The following is a 15,266-nucleotide window of genomic DNA, read 5'->3' on the forward strand; positions in this document are numbered from 1 at the left end:
TCTCCAATCAATTGCAGGTGTTCGGTGTGCGGCAGTTACGACCCTGGTAGCCCGTATAAACATCGTGTACATTACGACCGTCATGCTGCTCCATTAGGGATGGTGTAAACGTGGCTCGATATCTCAGAAAATACTAAATTTTAGAAGGTATGATGTATATGATTGGAATCAGCATGTAAAACTCTACAGAGTGAACCAAAGTTGTTTTGGTCGATATAGTTGACCTTGGCAAGGAATCCATTTTAGATTACGAACCTGAGCCGTCTACTGCTATTAATATTACTTTGCATAACACAGTGGCACTCATCGCCTTTTTCGGCAATGTGCACCATGACACGATTTTATGTAATTGCATTGGTTCTTTGATTTTCGTAATCTCGAGGACGACTTTCATTCTCTTTCGCTCACATGAGTCCCCGTCGTGATCTCTGCAGCCCATTTGTAGCACGGCTCACTGTCAGTCTGGGATTGTCAATGTACTACCGTAGTAGTGAGATCAGAGTAACCTCTGAATCGTAGAAGATGGTCAGAACCGGATTCGAACCCACAAGTAGACTATTCGATTATCAATTAAATATACATGTTTTATGCGACCACAATAAAGAATATAATATAAGTTTTGCAGCACAATAACGGATAGTTGGTATTTATATTGGACAATATACCTATTTCATTGGACTATCAGACAATGCTGATAGTTCACAGATATGTCATTTCCACTAACGTGCGTTCTCTATGCCGTGATATCACCACTCGAAGTTTACAGCCGCCCATGGTGGAATATAGTTTCATAACTGGAGTTCTTGATGATTTCTCGCAAGGGCAAGGAGTGTGTTATTTCAGTACTCGAAAAAAATCATAACTCACGGCACGACTTGGTGCATCAGAATTGGTACTGGATTAATTGTGAACAGCCCTACATATGTGCAGGGCATATGGCATGGTATGATATGGTATGGCATGGAACGAGATCTTGGTATGGAATATGAAAATGTGCAAGTAGGCCCTATATGGTATGGTATCGAAATTTCTAAGTATGGTATGAAATTTTATTTCCATACCCCCACACTTTGGCCATCTTGCCTGAACCATGACAAAGATCTTACTTCTGACTTGTCGAAGCGATTGTATAGGCTACGTCAGAAAATTTTAAACTGGTTGGTCTCTGTTTAGCTCTCAAATTGAAAAACTCAAACGCGCCCACCATGGTCAAGACAACAAAATTGGACTGCACATATCAAGGAAAACAATAATAATAATAATAAACTTCATAATGTGACGATTAATATAACACGAATGGTATTCAGTCGCTGTCCCGATCCAGCGTTACATATCGCTCATAGCAACCTCCACTCTGCAAACTCCAAACAAATGTCTTATAGACTCTGAAAATGAAGTGGTTATGTATATCAATTAGGGACTATTTCGTAAATAGTTTCCTGTGCTTCGTTCTGACGATCATCACGCTACATATCTTTTGACTTATCAGCCTTTTCAGTCACGAAGATATAGCTTTTTACAAGCCGTGTTACGCCATGTCGGTCTGCAACGCGCATCGTAATTTCTCGGTTCGGCTCTGCGATTACCGAATGGATATCGCCGGTGTTGGCTAATCATGCTTATGAGTGACCCACGCACGGGCGGAGGAATGCGACTTTTGATCTGTCATCGCGAGATCCTGAATGATTTTGATGATGTAGAATAGTACTGTGAGATAACAGGCATGCAGCGATACCTCTGTTGTATGTAATTTTGTCAATACTATCTCCATATTTATATCAAGAAACGCGTTCGCACATGATAATTTTATATGTCATGATGAGTCTTTGTAGCTCCTGTTGTTGTTGCTGTTTGTGGTATTCATGGTGTTTGTCGAATACTGTGGTCATTTACACCAGGCCAATTTTCTTCAATTTTATTCCGTAGCTGCCGACTTGTAGCACGGCCCACTTCTAGGCTTTTATAAGACAAAGCTTGCACGGATGTGATGGCCAGGAGGAGCCTAGATAAACTGCCAACACTGAGGTAGGAATTCTGGAGTCGATCCGACAACCCAATGATGTTGCAGCTGTAGATTATAGCCTAAGATACCCAGAGGTGGTCAGTAACGAAGTACTTCTACTTTTTGAAGTTCTTGAAGTAGATTTTGCCTACTCACACTACTTTTTAAGTAGTTATGATTTTAGACTACCTCTACTTCTACTTGACAGTTTTCAGTTTTGTAGGCAAAAATAAGCGCAAAATACCTACTTACTTACTTACTTGTGAACCACCACTCCTACTTCTACGTGAGTAAAAATTCCGGCGTTACTTCTACTTCTACTTGAGTAGCGACGATGACTACTTTGACCCCCTCTGAAGATACCTCGCTTCTGTTGTGATCCTGTAAATAATTTACGCCCTGACTTCGTTGATTCGGCAACCTTCATCATTTACATATGGCAAAATGAAATTGGGAAAGAATTGATACATCAGGACAGTTTAAACAAATCATTTCATCCAAAATTATTATAAAAATAATACTAAATCATTCCCAAACATCAAAATTATAATATCATCCGACATTTTAGGCAACCAGGAGAAAGTATGGAAGAATGTTACTATGGTATGGAAAATCGTAAGTCGAGATCGAGTAAGGCGGGTGTGGAGTATGGAAATTTCCCGTTCACTATACCATACGATAATATATGCCCTGCTTGCGTTTTCAAAAATAAACGTCAACTTTTCTGCCCGATAATTGATTTTATTTCGTAATCCAACATGAGAAAACGAGACATTCTTCTCTTCGAAAGTATTGGCGCGTCATCGTATACCAGCAGACGTCGTACCAAATATCACATGAGACGACATTATGCGTCTTGGCGATGTGCTGATATGCGAGAAAGTATATATTCGGTGGGATCTAGGTATAAGAATTGGATATTGAAGTTGACGCAGGCAGCCTTGATGTACGATTTAATTTATTTCCTGGAGAATAAAAGAAATAACTAACTAGGATCATCGACGATCGTTTCAACTTTCGTGAGTATTTCAACTATTCATATGTGTTGGGCTGTGGTATGTCACATGCAATGAGATGGCAAGCCGATGTGACATTACAGAATCAAAAGAGTCACAAGCATCCGGGGAAATGCAACAGGCGCAGAGCAATGAACAATGGTTAGGCGCATCATCGCAGGCAGCCCGCACGGGTTCAAATGGATTTGCCAAGAGAGTGGATATATCCACCAATGTTAATATTGGTAGGAAAGGTAGTTTACTAGATTCCGGCTCTTTCAACTTGACTCAGTCTCTATATACGGTTAAAAATTGGGGCAAAGAGACGAATAGGCATAATATGTTTGCGGCATCGCTCCTCAAATGCACATAAAAAGACAGCAGCAAAAATTGAGCACCGTCATAACAAAACCAAGTACAAAATTCGAATCATCGTTTATATTATTATGAAGGAAATAAAAGGAGTGGTGCCTATCGCCGTTTCCGACAGATTTGTGTGCGTGCATCAGAACGGGTAGGCCGACATCAGAAATGAGTTTTACGTGACAAAGCGGGTACAAATCGCAGGTTCGCTATTTTCATTATGAGATATTGAGTGACGGGAATGATGATTTTGGTCTAATTTCACAATCTCAAAATACTACTTTCCACGTGAAAGAATAATCAACCCGGTGACAACCGACCGGTGACCCCAGGGACGATACAGATTGGATAGCGTACAGTGAACCGTTTGTTCCGCTAGAAAGGTGCGACAGAAATTCTGTTTACAGCAATATAAAAGTAGATGTTACACTGTTATGAGAACAGAACAAATATCACAGAGATGAAAATCTACGTTACTGATTTACGGTATTTATGTTAGATGTTCGCCTACTCTGGAAAGGTCTTATTTTCTAATTCATGTCCCGGTTGATGTTAAAAGTTACCATAGGAATTGTAAGCCGAGAAGGTTTCGTGCAATCGCCGGTGATATAAGAAAGAAGCACTCCAATCTCAGTTATGTGTACAAGTAATTAGAATTTATCATCAGCATCCTTGTATTGTTCAGAATCAGGACAAAAAATCCTAAAAGCTAATTAGGATGATTCTCGTTCCAGCCAAATTCTATGATTTCGTGACATTCAAATTGGCGCTGTCCACGATAACATTCAGTGATGGAGATGTGTGCAAATATCGTTTGGGTCCAATTGCACCCTAGGTCACATAATACTATAACTGCACTCCTTATTCAGTGGAATCGCCTGGACAACAACAACATACGCAACATCACCAGTCCCTACCGCAGTCAGCTCCAAATTAAAGGTCGACCGATATTGATTTTTACAGGCCGATACCGATACCGATATTTCGACGCTCACAAGGCCGATAACCGATATCATAGGCCGATATTAATATGGAAGGAGCAGAGAACTATTTCGCCAAAAATATTATATATTAGGCAAGGTGGCACTTGTTCATGCCACAGAAAGGTGAACAACAAACGAGAAAACTGAAATCGAAAAGACTTATTGCTTAATTGTGAACATTCGTTGAAATTTGGGATGACCCGAAAATCAAAACATGATACAGAATTGCAGATCAGTTCAGAAAAGGTCGATTGTAGTTAGATATAAATATCGGTCGCGATATCGGCCTAGATTGGCCGATACCGATATTCGAGAAAGTTCCAAATATCGGCGCCGATAATCGGCCAAGCCGATAATCGGTCGACCTCTACAGTCCAAATACATCACCACGGCCTCAGGCAAGCATATTATAACTGTACAAATCTGGCATCGGGAAAGATATACTATTAAGAGATGTGATCCTTCAGCATATATATTGTAATCCGGTGCTTGAGCTAGACCCTGCATATGGTGACGACGATGGTGTTCCTCATTCTTACAAGATTTTCTTATCGACAGATTGCGGAATTCACGGTCCCGCGCGATCCCAGTAGATTCGAGAATGAAAAGCCGTTTCCTGCCAAACAACCGGTAATTTTTATTGAATTTACAAGCGACTCATTCTAATATGATACTAAGTAAAGTAGACGGAACGAAACCCAATTATTCGGTCACATGAAACATGAGTGAACATGAGTGTTCGACAAACCAATGTTTCTCCAATCAGTTTGTCGTACCGTACCGTGTAGATAGGGCGCGAACTCGACAGATTTATGTCCGACTACGAAGGTGACTATAGTATTGGATACTTAGATGTACGTTAAATGCCATGGATTTTCCCATGTGTATACATTCGGATATGACGCATCGTAATTTCAAACTAAACGCCCCAACGACATTGTTTAATCCTCTCAGTAATTAGACAAAATAAGTAATTAGGGACTTGGACCTGACGTGATATTACATTAATATTCAACAGCGTAAGCAGTAGGCCCAGTTGTTGGTTAATATATGTGCAGCTAACGTAATCCTTCATCTGACGTGCTACTTCCATTCTCCGTGTACCACCGCTATCTGCAACTAAAGTAAAAACCCATAACAGTGTATTCATTGATTGACTGGTAGCAGACACCTCATCAATAGTACGTCCTATACCTATCGCATAAAACTATCATATACTATCCGATGGGGATGGTGTGAACCTCTGAAAGGTTCAGGTTCGTGAGAACGCGAACCTTTTTGAAAGGTTCTGTGTGAACGCGAACGTGAACCTCATTACGCCACGTGACATCATATTGCTAATTCCAACCCTACATTTCATTGAAGTGATAGCCTATTTGTACTCGATACCTTGCGACGAGTTGGGCCACCTAATGCCACAATACTGAAGTAGCTACATGTAGACGTTTTAAACGTGGCCAAAGGTAGGCAATATCAACTGAGGCAATCAAATCATTTACTAATCCCATAAAATCAATATCTTCCGTCGCTTTGCCAACGATTTCGACGAGCTTACGTCAACGGTCTAGGCCAGACCGGCCATTGTATTCGGCGTCTTGAGTATCGCTACGTTGATATTGAGCAGACCGTAAAACGGGTTTCTATATACTTGCTACCAATATTACCAATTTACCAGGTTATACAGCAGTAGCCAACACGCCACGGATTTGGTTTTCATGATACAATAAACATATGAAATCAAGATTGCCCAGTATGCCTGCTAGATGTTTTACATCAGACAATGATATCAATCTCATTATAAGCATCATTCGCCTACTACCTACATGTAGTGTATTTTGCTCTTGATGTTGTGCGATTATGGGTAAGCTCACAGCAGGGAGTCACTAAATATTCACAATCGGAAAGCTGGATATTTCGAGCACACTTTCGTAACAAAGCAAGTAAATTGTGTGAGATTGTCAAGTTGCATCCTCGTTTACAGACTTGGACAACTAGATAATTCTAGATGTCTAATTTCACTAAATTATATCAAAATGCCGATAATCTAATTTCAATCTAATTTTTGAAATGTTCCTATGCTCTAATTCTAATTCTAATCTAATTTGTGAAATGTTCCTATGCTGTAATTTTAATTCTAATCTAATTTATTGTTTTCCTGAAAATGCCTCTTTGCACGAGGCATTTTGCAGCGAGTTAACAAGAATACCCCTCTCGCACAAGAAAATCCATTTCCAAGCCGTCATCACCTTACTTACACCGACCAGCAGCAGTAGTATGACGAATATTAGCCTGTTAGCATTGTACCTTGTAGTCTATGAACAACATTCTAGTTTTTTGAAACTTTACGTTCGTAGTACAACGCCATTCTGACTAACATTGGCGATGCTCATGGTTACCACAATGAAGTGGTATTTTGTGTGGTACAAATATAAGTAACAGCATGATCATAACCGTTATTTTATTTTGAACTATGAGCTGCTCACGATACCCGAAAACTCTATCCAACGACAAATGAATCGATATTTGGGCTAGCCAGGCAAGTTAAAAGCTCAATGACTATCTCATCCCAAAGATTGATATTGCGGGGACGTCCTAGGCCGTTTTCTGAGCGTCTCGGTCTTGGCAGTATCTGGGCCATCGCACGTCAAGCTCAAGGCAATATGCTTGTTGACATCACATGCCTCTCCATCGATGGAATAGTGTTGTTGGGCACAGGCGAATAGCTTATTTTGAAAGCACAAAAATAATTTGGAACTGATATCAATTTTAGCATTTCAAAATGCTTTATTCGCGTGACCCCTGGTATAGTAAAAAAAATAGCCAAGCTTGGTGTACAACGGTTAACCATTCTCAGGGTTATGGGAATGTACTGTGATTTGACATGAACTGATTTTTGCTGTATTCATTTCCCAATCACAATTTCATTCAACATCCAATTTTTTGCGAATTCAGCAATTCTAATTTTAATCTAATTTGGAGAAAACTGTGTAGCCCTAATTCTAATTCTAATCTGATTTGAAAAAAAAAGCTGTGTAGCTCTAATTCTAGTTCTAATCTAATTTGGAAAAACTTGGGTAGATCCCATTCTAATTCTAATCTAATTCATAAAAGCTGAAAATTTTCTAGTAGTCCAAGTCTGCGTTTAGTGTTGATTTTTTACACTGCCAGCGCCATGCATAAAGCGGCCCGCGGTTGAAATACAATAAATTTCAACCAAAGATGTTATAATAACGTGAAAATTGTAATATATGAAAAAGGTTAACAGTGCACAACCTACCAAGGTTCGCTTGTGAACGTGAACCTCTAAATTTCCGAGGTTCACACACAGAACGCCAACGTGAACCTCACACCGTCCCTACTATCCGAATTTATTCGTCTGAAATAATGAGTGACAATAAAGAAATATATTGATACGTATACCAAATTCACATCCGCCCCCAAACTCTAGCAAATTGATAGACGCGATAGACTTGTTTAGCTGAGCATTTTTATCATTATCTTATCAATTGTCAGCCTGATAAAGACCCGAAATAATTTCAACCCATCCCGACACCAATCCGAAAGTTCTGGTCCGATACCTCTGTCGCTATATAGCAGTAGGCTTATAGGAAATGGAAGAATTTAAAAATGCTTATCCTCACATCTTTTTCGTTGTACTGATTTTGTAACAGTTTCCGTGTGCACTTGCACCCAGATTCTCGTCTACTGTACGAAGCAACATAAGTCTCGAGCCTGTCACACATGTAAGACTTCATAATATGTCATGCTGCAATTTAAAAACGAAATGCTGAACTTTGTCGGGCTAAATCTGTCTACTTCCGTTAAAAATCTATTTGACACTTGCAATTTTTCAAAAAGTCACCACTCATAAATCAACGTTGTTTTACCCTTAACCAAAAATACATTTACATCTTTGGCAAAACTACAGCCGTTTCCACATGAGGAATCTGTATGTGATATTGCGATATAAGTCTGACAAGACAGCATTTTGCCGACAGACAGAGTGTACCTTGAGTAGTTTATGTCGCATCTTGCAGACCGGTGTTAGTTAAGTTTTCTTGTGGAAATGGCATTTCATGATCAATAACACGATGCATAGCCTCCGGTGTTTTCGAGTTGTTACTCGAGTTTACGAGCACGAATAATTGCTTCAACCCCAGATCTGCAAAGAAGTGACACCGTTTCAGTTCAATTTTGAATTCGAAACTTACTATGACGACGTGATACTTCCTTCATTACTACCAGGGATATACATATGAACTCAAATGGATTTTGAATATTTTGAATTGGCACTTTGCTTGTATTTGTATGTTTTAATTAACCTTTGCAGTGTAATGACATGTATATATTCATTAATCGGAGAATGAAATTACAGTATAGCCAAATTTTCTTTAGTATCCATTACATACGACACAGCCAGGCACTTACCCTGTGATACGCCAAGCTCAAGTATATCACGGTATTCCGAAGAACATTCATTGTGCTTCAACACAGGTGAGAATGATTCCAAATTAGCTGCACGTGAAGCACTTAGGCTACCTACCAGATATGGGCTATAGCATTTTATAGAATATACTAAGCTATATGAATCTGCTATCATTTCATTAATTCGATATGCATACACAAAATTATCTTTCCAAGATCTCCGTGGACGATTTATGATGTTGATGTATTCTTTGCCAATCTAACAACGCTATAATAATGCGGGCATGATATTTTTTCGCTTGGGTTTTACTAAATGAGCTTGTTTTATCGGCATACATTTTTCGATAGTGCCCCGGGGGCATCATTTCACAGTATTCCACTCGATGGATTTATGGTCGGTTATTGCTCGCATCCAAGAATCGATCCAAGAATGGTGGTCGTTCTCTAGCGATACACGGTGGTCATGATTACCCCATGTCTGGACATCATACAGAAAATTTAACCCCGGTCAGACGGACTTGTTCTACAGAGTGAATTCACATTTGCGATACAAATCCAATGCTTCAAAATGCTCAGATGCTTAATGTCTTAGCTTCAAGAACTACTGCAATGAGATATCGTATAGTTGAATAACAAATCTGCTGGTATTTGACCTTTGCGAATCTTCGTATCAGTTTTGCCTGCCTGCCTATATAATGTTTTATATTGCATTTTTTCAGGCTGGCCCCGCATTATATATGCCTGGTGAAATTGGAAACGCCATCCTCACCACATTGTGCTTCTGTTTCTGTCTGGGTCTTGCTGCAATGGTTTTTGCTTGTCAGGTTGGAGTTATTGCACTCAAAAATCCATGCCGTATATAAAAAAAAGTGAAAACCTATTGCAACAAATGATCGACTCGCGATAATATTGTTATTAGAAATAATAATGAACAAACTCATGATACAGTGCTTATAAATAGGAAGCTCATTTGCACCGCATAATAGTAAATGTTATCAACAAATATGAGCTTAATAATCGTTTAATGTTTAAGTTCATGACGCACTCTTAAATCACCCGTGAGTTCTTTCGCGCATATTGCTTGATACCGCAACAAATGCTAATGCAGCAAATGTTTAATATCCGGGCTTCTGACACATTTACAAGAGAATATTGGCAGGTATAACTGATATTCAAGCCTGCGAAAAAGCTTTATCGCTCAAAATTCACTTTTAAGCATTCCGAAAATTCGCATTAGGAGTTCTCCGCAACAAGATAGCTTAAGCCCCCCTGTACCGTTGTATTGTCCGATACTTGTGGTATATGGTGTTTGACAGTGCATTGCCAGATCACACACGATGCCGATATATATCAAAGCTAGATGCCATGCTTACCTAAAAGTTATCCAACCCTGAATGACATAATAGGGCGACCTATATTTCACATGGATATTGCTCCTCTGTAAATTATTTCACACTGATTCACTAAATTTAAATGTTGTATGATGATTTAATATTTAAAATGAAATAAAAGGGACACGAGATTCCTATCAGAATATCCCGCAAATATGACCGTCGTTTCTGTTACGGATCATTGCAGTGTCGTGGATCAAAAGCCATTGAATTTGCGATCCTTACCTCAATCATTCCAATGGATTTGTAGTTGAGCGATATAAATTTATCATGTGTATTCGACTACTTTCATAATATTGGTTATTGTATGATAAATTGTCAGAAAGCTTGAGACTGGAGAATGTTTATCCTTTATTGTTTTTGGATTGCGACAAATAGTATATGTATTGTCCTTTCCGGCGTTGAATCGCCTGCTGCAGTACATCCGACTGAAGGCTTACAACTGGTACACGTTTCCATTTCATTTCGTTTCCATTTCAATGAACTCTCGTACGCCGAACGCATTGGCAGTTCACCAAGACTCTTGGTCGTGTCCAAAAACCGTCAAATCGTAGCATTTTGTCTCATTATTAAGTTTAGGGTTTTTGCAGGCTGATAAATTGAAACATGTCGATCCACAAAGAGCGCTCTCGAAATCAAGAACAGCAAGAAAACTGAACATCTTGGCAGTCGTCATCGGTCTCATCATTATCGGAATAAGTCTCGCGTTGAAATATACCGTGCTTGGACACAAGTACTGAGCGAAGAATATATCCGATGATCATGACATACCGTGCATGGTAGCGTGTTGCATTCCAAATGTCACTTTGCAGCATACATCGGTAGACATTGCAAATAAGAATTAGCGCATTGTGAATTGTATTATTCGCTCAAATTTTGCAATTCATAACCTTACAGCACTTGATTTGTCAATAATATCGGAACAGGCTTTGAAAAATATACTTTTTACGGAAATATTCATAGAAATATACAGTTCTTATCTGTCTAGCGCCATGAAAGTGGATCGGCAGGAAGAGACGGTTCGATCACACGGAGATGTAAATTTATCATGTCGATGGGCTTCGAAAGTTCTTGGTTGTCCGAATTATTCCTGCGATACCGGAGACCATTCTCGTCTGTCTGTCGACGCACACAGGAGTCCTATATCGACCGCTGAGCGTTCCTTACTACTTTGATCCCGTCGAAGGTTCTGAGTAAGGATGGTGTGAACCTCAAAAAGGTTCAGCTTCGTGTGAACGAGAACCTTTATGAAAGGTTCAGCGTGAATGCGAACGTGAACCTCATGACGTCACATAACGTCATATTGCTACTACCAACCCTACATTGTACATGATACCTAGCAGCGACTAGGTCACATAATGCCACAATGCTGAAGTACATATTGACGTTTTAAAAGTCGCCAAATGTATCAACTGGCGCAATCTTATGATATATTAATCCCATCAAATCAATATCTTCCGTCGCTTTGCCAACAATTCCGACGAGGACTTGCAAGGGAACATATACTTACGCCTTAACGGTCTAGGCCAGGGGTGGGCAATTATTTTCTTCCGCGGGCCAAATGAGAAGTAGGAAATACGTTGGCGGGCCAAGTGCAAAGTTTGATCTATATTCTCCACCGTATTTTATTATTTTATTTCTAAAATTACATGTAATAAATGCTGCTCAGTGAATGTGTTGACATTAGCCTAAGTAATGAGAAAGTGACGGTTAATTAAAGAAACATCTGTTTGCCGTCATGATTCGAAACAATGTTAAACATTATACATATTTAACTCTCTTTAAACCCCTATCCAGTTTCTACTATTAACACTCTAAAGCAGTGGATTTCAAACTCTTTTATAATCGGACCAATTTTGCGTCCCCCTTATCATGATATCACAAAATATTAAAAAGTGCAACTAGAATGCTAGCAATCCCAACGGATAGTTTGATGGAATGGAAGATCATGGCTGTTGATGAGAATATTCTGAACCATCGAAGTCGGAGCAATAACTACAAGCTGTGGTTATATCGCGCGAGGCGCGAAAAAAAATTCATGTAACTTCGGATTCGCGCCACCCTTTTGATGCTTTTACGCCCCTCAGTTCGAGAACCAATTCACTGAAATGTATATGCAATAGTACAAAGCTTATTTCTTGGCCGCTGCCTTCCAAACCGCAGTCTTTAGGTTGAGCGAAGCTTGCATTTTTCTGAACTTCACCCTCCCTTGACCGAGTGTTTCGTGTTTATCTCGCAAGACCGACTTTAATTAAAATCTTTAATCCCGGCGACATGCTCGGCAAAAACTGAAACGATGGGTATACCCGTTTAGTGCTCTAGATTCTAAACCTAAACTTTCTTTGAATTTCAGTATTCGGCTTTTTTTTGGCGTGCCCGTTAATTTTTTATGGGTGATGGATATGATGAGTCATATAGTAATCGCTAGCACTGATTGACTTGTTTTACGAGTTAGGGACTTGGAAACATATCACGTACTAATTTGAAATACATACCGTATAATGCGTGATGTGACAATGGCAACAAGGAAGATTCGAACTAAAGAAAGAGTGATTTCTTGTGACTACTCCAACCTTGCCGCATGGCCTATATTTTTATTCTCTATTACACATGCGAGGTAAGTAGGCAGCGTAATCTTGACATATTAATGAACAGGTTTCAAAGTAAACGAATTTCCTGTTCATTTGATACAGCCTATGGTTTTAATCATTCAAAAAGCAAGTTTTATATTTTGAATTCCAAGCAACCTTTCGCGGGCCGCACAGAATAGCATGGTGGGCCGCACTTTGCCCAGGTCTGATCTAGGCCAAACCGGACAAAGTATTCGGCGTCTGAGTATTGATACGTTGATATTGAGGAGAGTGTAAAACAGGTTTCTACACTTGCCACCAATAGTACACCCCATTAATTAGTTAAACAGCAGTAGTCAACACCCAAATCGCACGGATTCGGTTTTTATGAAACAATAAACATATGAAATCAAGATTGACCCCGTACGCCTGCTAGATTTCTTTTTTATCACACAACGATATCAATTTCATTGATAGGTTGAATAAGCATCACTCGCTGACTACCAACTCCTACATGTAACGTATTTCGCTCTTGATGTTGTGTGATTACGGGTCAAGCTCATGGCAGAGAGTCACTAAATATTCACCAACGGAAAGCTGGATATTTCGAGCGAACTTTTGTAACAAAGCAAATACAGTTTTTGAGATTGTAAATGAGCATGCTCGTTTAGTGTGGATTTTTTATGGTGCCAGCGCGATGCATAGAGTGGCCTTCAGTTGAAATGCAATAAATTTATACCAAAAATGTTATAAAAAAGTGAAAATTTTGATATATGAGAAAGGTTCCAGAACCTATCAAGGCTCGTTTGCGAACGGGAACCTCTACATTTATGAGGCTCACACATAGAACGCGAACGTGAACCTCACGTTCACACAATCCCTAGTTCTTAGCATACAGTTGGATGGTTTATTGTAGTTCGTATTGTGCATGTGTATTTCAGTGGGACTATATTTTGAAAGCGTAGTACAATATTTCCACACTACCGAATAAGGTAGATAAAGGGGACGAAGAAATTTACATGAGCGAAGCGCAAGGTCAATGCTCCGGAAACATCAGGCAGCAATGATGAAGATTCGACCAATAGTAGTTTAACTAAGAACCATGCTAAATTTTGTGTTCGCAGGTTTGCCATGGAAAATAGTTCTCAGCCCAACAATATGGGTGTTAGCATGTGGAACATGCTCAACATGGCCGTTCTAAGGACTCATGTAGAAACACTTTTAAATTCACCCACACTCGAGTTCTCGAAACAAAACTACCATTTATGATCAGGATGGAATACAAGAAAAGGCATCACTCTATCACAGTTGTTCCCTACAGGGGGAAATTAAGGGGTTTCTGGTGGGAATAGACACAATTACAAAATAAGTACATACGGTAAATATATTTAAATAGGCCTTTCGAAATACAGAACTTCAATATTGCAGCAAAGAATACGTTCATATTGTCCAGTGGAATAAATATGACAATATGAACGTATTGTTTGCTGCAATGGTAAATATATTATTATTATTATTATTATTATCACAAATATGAGTGGTGCTTTTCGTCATGTAAGGCCTTGTGCGCCACGTCAGTAATTTAAATCAAGCAGTGGACAATTGTGGTGCTGGACAATTGCGACGACGGGACTAAGTTACGTATGGTGAACGGTATATGTAACTGATTGCAATAAGTTATTAAAAATGATCAATGAAAGTCGTATTTAATGCATGATATTAAAAAGAGCTCGACTGTTTCGATGACATCGCATTCTTCGCACATCGGGGACTCCGAGCAGCCGATTCTGAATAAATGGGATGCTACTCCACAGTGTAATGACCGTAGTCGAGATATCAGGCGATTTGGCGATCAGACCAATTTGCAGACGATGTCACTCTGTATATATAGGGTCTATACGCGCAATAACAGCAGCGCTCGACGAATATGACATATACCTCAAAGCAACTGGTCAAGATATCAACCTTGAGAAAAACAGAAATTCTCCCCCTCAACAACAAGTCGAGAGTAATCCTCCAAACTTCCCGACATGCCGTACTAATGAAACCAACAATCAAGATCCTGGGAATCTACCATGGCGACTATGACGTTGAAAAGAACCATGATGAATTGATAAAAAAGCTGGAAGCAAGTGCAAGGAACATCAAAGCAAAAAAACTGACATGGATTGGAAAAATTCAGGCAATAAAAGTGTACATGCTATCCAAGATAACTTAAGTCTATTACAATCTACAGATAACTGGAAAACAATCAAATCAGATGGAAAGGATCCTATACAACATCCTATGGAGTCCTGAAAACCTGGAACAAAAATCAAGGAACACACTGATCAGGCCAGAAGAATATGGATGAATAGGAATGCCTCACATAACGACCACGATCAACGCCAGAAATGCAAAGCGCCTACAGGAAATAGCAAAACTCGAAACACCCGAGGACATATGGCATGCCGAGGCCATTCACAACCTGGGGACCAAGGTGAGGTCAATAAATAAATCACTATACAACAACCTCTTTCCTCACAGACAAATGCCAA

The 15,266-nt window shown here is 39.5% G+C and overlaps 2 protein-coding genes across 2 annotated transcripts in view; one reads left to right on the top strand and one right to left on the bottom strand.

Annotated features, from left to right (window-relative positions):
* Window positions 1-15,266, bottom strand: part of LOC145453240 (uncharacterized) — a 185,708-nt gene that overhangs the window by 101,480 nt on the left and 68,962 nt on the right. The gene's annotated exons all lie outside the window — the stretch shown is intronic.
* LOC145453594 (dispanin subfamily A member 2b-like) lies at window positions 4,905-11,699 on the top strand. Its single transcript, XM_080331561.1, has 4 exons — window positions 4,905-4,973; window positions 8,739-8,837; window positions 9,488-9,592; window positions 10,750-11,699. Exons 3-4 carry the CDS (start codon window positions 9,506-9,508, stop codon window positions 10,897-10,899), a joined length of 237 nt encoding a protein of 78 aa, XP_080187687.1. The 5' UTR covers window positions 4,905-4,973; window positions 8,739-8,837; window positions 9,488-9,505; the 3' UTR covers window positions 10,900-11,699.

This window comes from Botryllus schlosseri, chromosome 13 (genome assembly GCF_051294905.1).
Source record: "Botryllus schlosseri isolate E-star chromosome 13, Bs_hap1, whole genome shotgun sequence".
In the NCBI taxonomy this organism is placed as follows: Eukaryota; Metazoa; Chordata; class Ascidiacea; order Stolidobranchia; family Styelidae; genus Botryllus; species Botryllus schlosseri.

Bases quoted from the DNA above. Each gene is read 5' to 3' on its own strand.
- LOC145453594 (XM_080331561.1), top strand. From the start codon at position 9,506: ATGCCTGGTGAAATTGGAAACGCCATCCTCACCACATTGTGCTTCTGT. The intron at 9,593-10,749 runs GTTGGAGTTATT...GGGTTTTTGCAG, and splicing joins CAATGGTTTTTGCTTGTCAG to GCTGATAAATTGAAACATGT.